Genomic DNA, 2,148 nt, shown 5'->3' with positions numbered 1-2,148 from the left:
GTTTCCGATTCCCGTTGCTGCCTTTCCCTTATGGTGTAGATATCTCTTGGTGGCCTTTCTTATTTTCCCATCTTCATTACCTTGCACATGTTGGAATTGAATTCTAGTAACCCTCGGTTTTTACATTCCTTATCACACTCCTGGTCCGAAAACTGAGCCTCGGGGGAACCACTTGTCACATCCCTCCAGCTCGATACCTTCTCTATGGCTGTGACCCACTGTCTTCCGTCCTTCAGGTACTCCAGTACCCAGTTCAGTGTCATCCCAGCTTGTGTCTCCATCTTGTGTCCAGGCTTTCATGAGTTCTCACGCTAATCCTAATCTTACAAATTTCCGCTGTGCGAAAATCAGTAGAACCCAGCCATAAGGAGGATTCGAAGCTATGCTCTTGGGTACTCCCAAGCAAACGCCTTAGACCACTACTCCACGACATGGCAAAAGCAATGCAACCTGGGATTCGACTGAATCCTCTAGGGTTCCTGAGACTTGCACTGAAGCCTGCTCGAAGATTCACAATAGTCCCCCCCCCATACACTGGTGTGTAATCTAGGAATTCTGCCTCCAACGCTTCTTTTCTTCAAACGCACAAAGAAATCATATTGCACAAGGATCTGTACCTTGGGTACAGATCCCGTTTACCAATAAAAGCCGCTGCTTGGGGGATGGGATGGAGAGGTGTGGGGCAGGGATGGAGAGGTGTGGGAGCTGGGATGGAGAGGTATGGGGCTAGGATGGAGAGGTGTGGGAGCTGGGATGGAGAGGTATGGGGCTAGGATGGAGAGGTGTGGGAGCTGGGATGGAGAGGTATGGGGCTAGGATGGAGAGGTGTGGGGCAAGGATGGAGAGGTGTGGGAGCTGGGATGGAGAGGTATGGGGCTAGGATGGAGAGGTGTGGGAGCTGGGATGGAGAGGTATGGGGCTAGGATGGAGAGGTGTGGGAGCTGGGATGGAGAGGTATGGGGCTAGGATGGAGAGGTGTGGGGCAAGGATGGAGAGGTGTGGGAGCTGGGATGGAGAGGTATGGGGCTAGGATGGAGAGGTGTGGGAGCTGGGATGGAGAGGTAAGGGGCTAGGATGGAGAGGTGTGGGAGCTGGGATGAATTAGTTGTCAGAGAGAGATACTATGCTACAAAGAACAGCACTAACGCGCACTACCAGCGTGTGTTAGTGCTGCTTTCATATCTTTCCTCCGGAAATGAGTGTGTGCTTTAACTGTGTGCTTGCATTTCGTCATGTAACAATGGAGACAGCTTTGCCATCTTCATGAGACGATATTACAGCACGAGTCTTCCATTGTTTTAACTGACAGAAGTAGGCACCTTTCGGCCAGTGCTGATAACACACGCTGGGTGACTGGACACAGCTGCTGTAAGTTCTGCGTTTCTCTCTCTTGCAGGTGTGACCATACACGAGATGACATCTTGGGCCAGTTTCGGTAGCATCTTCAAGTTCCTGAGGCAGCGTCTGGACGCCGCGCCGCGTGCCGACGATGTCGAAGACGGTGGTGATGATTATTTAGTTTTCGCCAAAGATGGCGAAAACGCTCCCGCAAATGACGGCGACACCGGCGGCGATGATGGGGCCGCTGGCACCGATGATGGTGACGCTGGCGCCAATGGTGGTGACGCTGGCGCTAGTGAAGGTGACACTGGCGCCAATGATGGTGACACTGGCACCAATGATGGAGACGATGTGTGCGATTACTTCATTTTCGCCAAAGCTGGAGAGACTGATACCGTTGATGATGAAGGCGAAGGGTCGCCTAAAAAGTGTGGGCACTCGGGGGACAGTAAAGAGGACGACACAGGAGTCACCCGCACAAGTGAGAGTCAGAGTGACAGAGCTGAGGGTGAGGGCGCCACGACAGGGTATGGCGGTCATGATATCAGTGATGACGAGCAGAAAGCGGAGGCCGACAAGAAGAAAATGAAACTGAATACATAGACGATGATAGTGACGATAGTGTTGACTGTGAGTGTAGGTGACGGTGACGTAGCCCGGAATAATTATGGTGAGTATCAAACTTGTCAGGGTGCTCTTAATGACGGCGCTGGTGGTTCGAAGCAATTGTTTTGATTTTAGTGTTCCATAATTGATTATTTGAGAGTGATAGAGGGCAATATTTGTCTTGATTTCCGGTTCTAAGAG

At 51.4% G+C, this 2,148-nt stretch overlaps 1 protein-coding gene across 1 annotated transcript; it reads left to right on the top strand.

Moving 5' to 3' along the window:
* Positions 1-1,413: 1,413 nt before the first annotated feature.
* Positions 1,414-1,944, top strand: LOC138351388 (golgin subfamily A member 6-like protein 2). Its single transcript, XM_069303200.1, has one exon. The coding sequence runs from the start codon at positions 1,414-1,416 to the stop codon at positions 1,942-1,944; it is 531 nt and encodes a 176-aa protein (XP_069159301.1).
* Positions 1,945-2,148: the final 204 nt, after the last annotated feature.

This window comes from Procambarus clarkii, chromosome 49 (genome assembly GCF_040958095.1).
Source record: "Procambarus clarkii isolate CNS0578487 chromosome 49, FALCON_Pclarkii_2.0, whole genome shotgun sequence".
Taxonomy (NCBI): Eukaryota; Metazoa; Arthropoda; class Malacostraca; order Decapoda; family Cambaridae; genus Procambarus; species Procambarus clarkii.
Note: the sequence above shows the minus strand (reverse complement) of the source record. Positions and strands in the feature narration are given on the sequence as shown.

What these genes read in the sequence shown, in the direction of transcription:
- LOC138351388 (XM_069303200.1), top strand. Translation starts at nt 1,414, where the DNA reads ATGACATCTTGGGCCAGTTTCGGTAGCATCTTCAAGTTCCTGAGGCAG.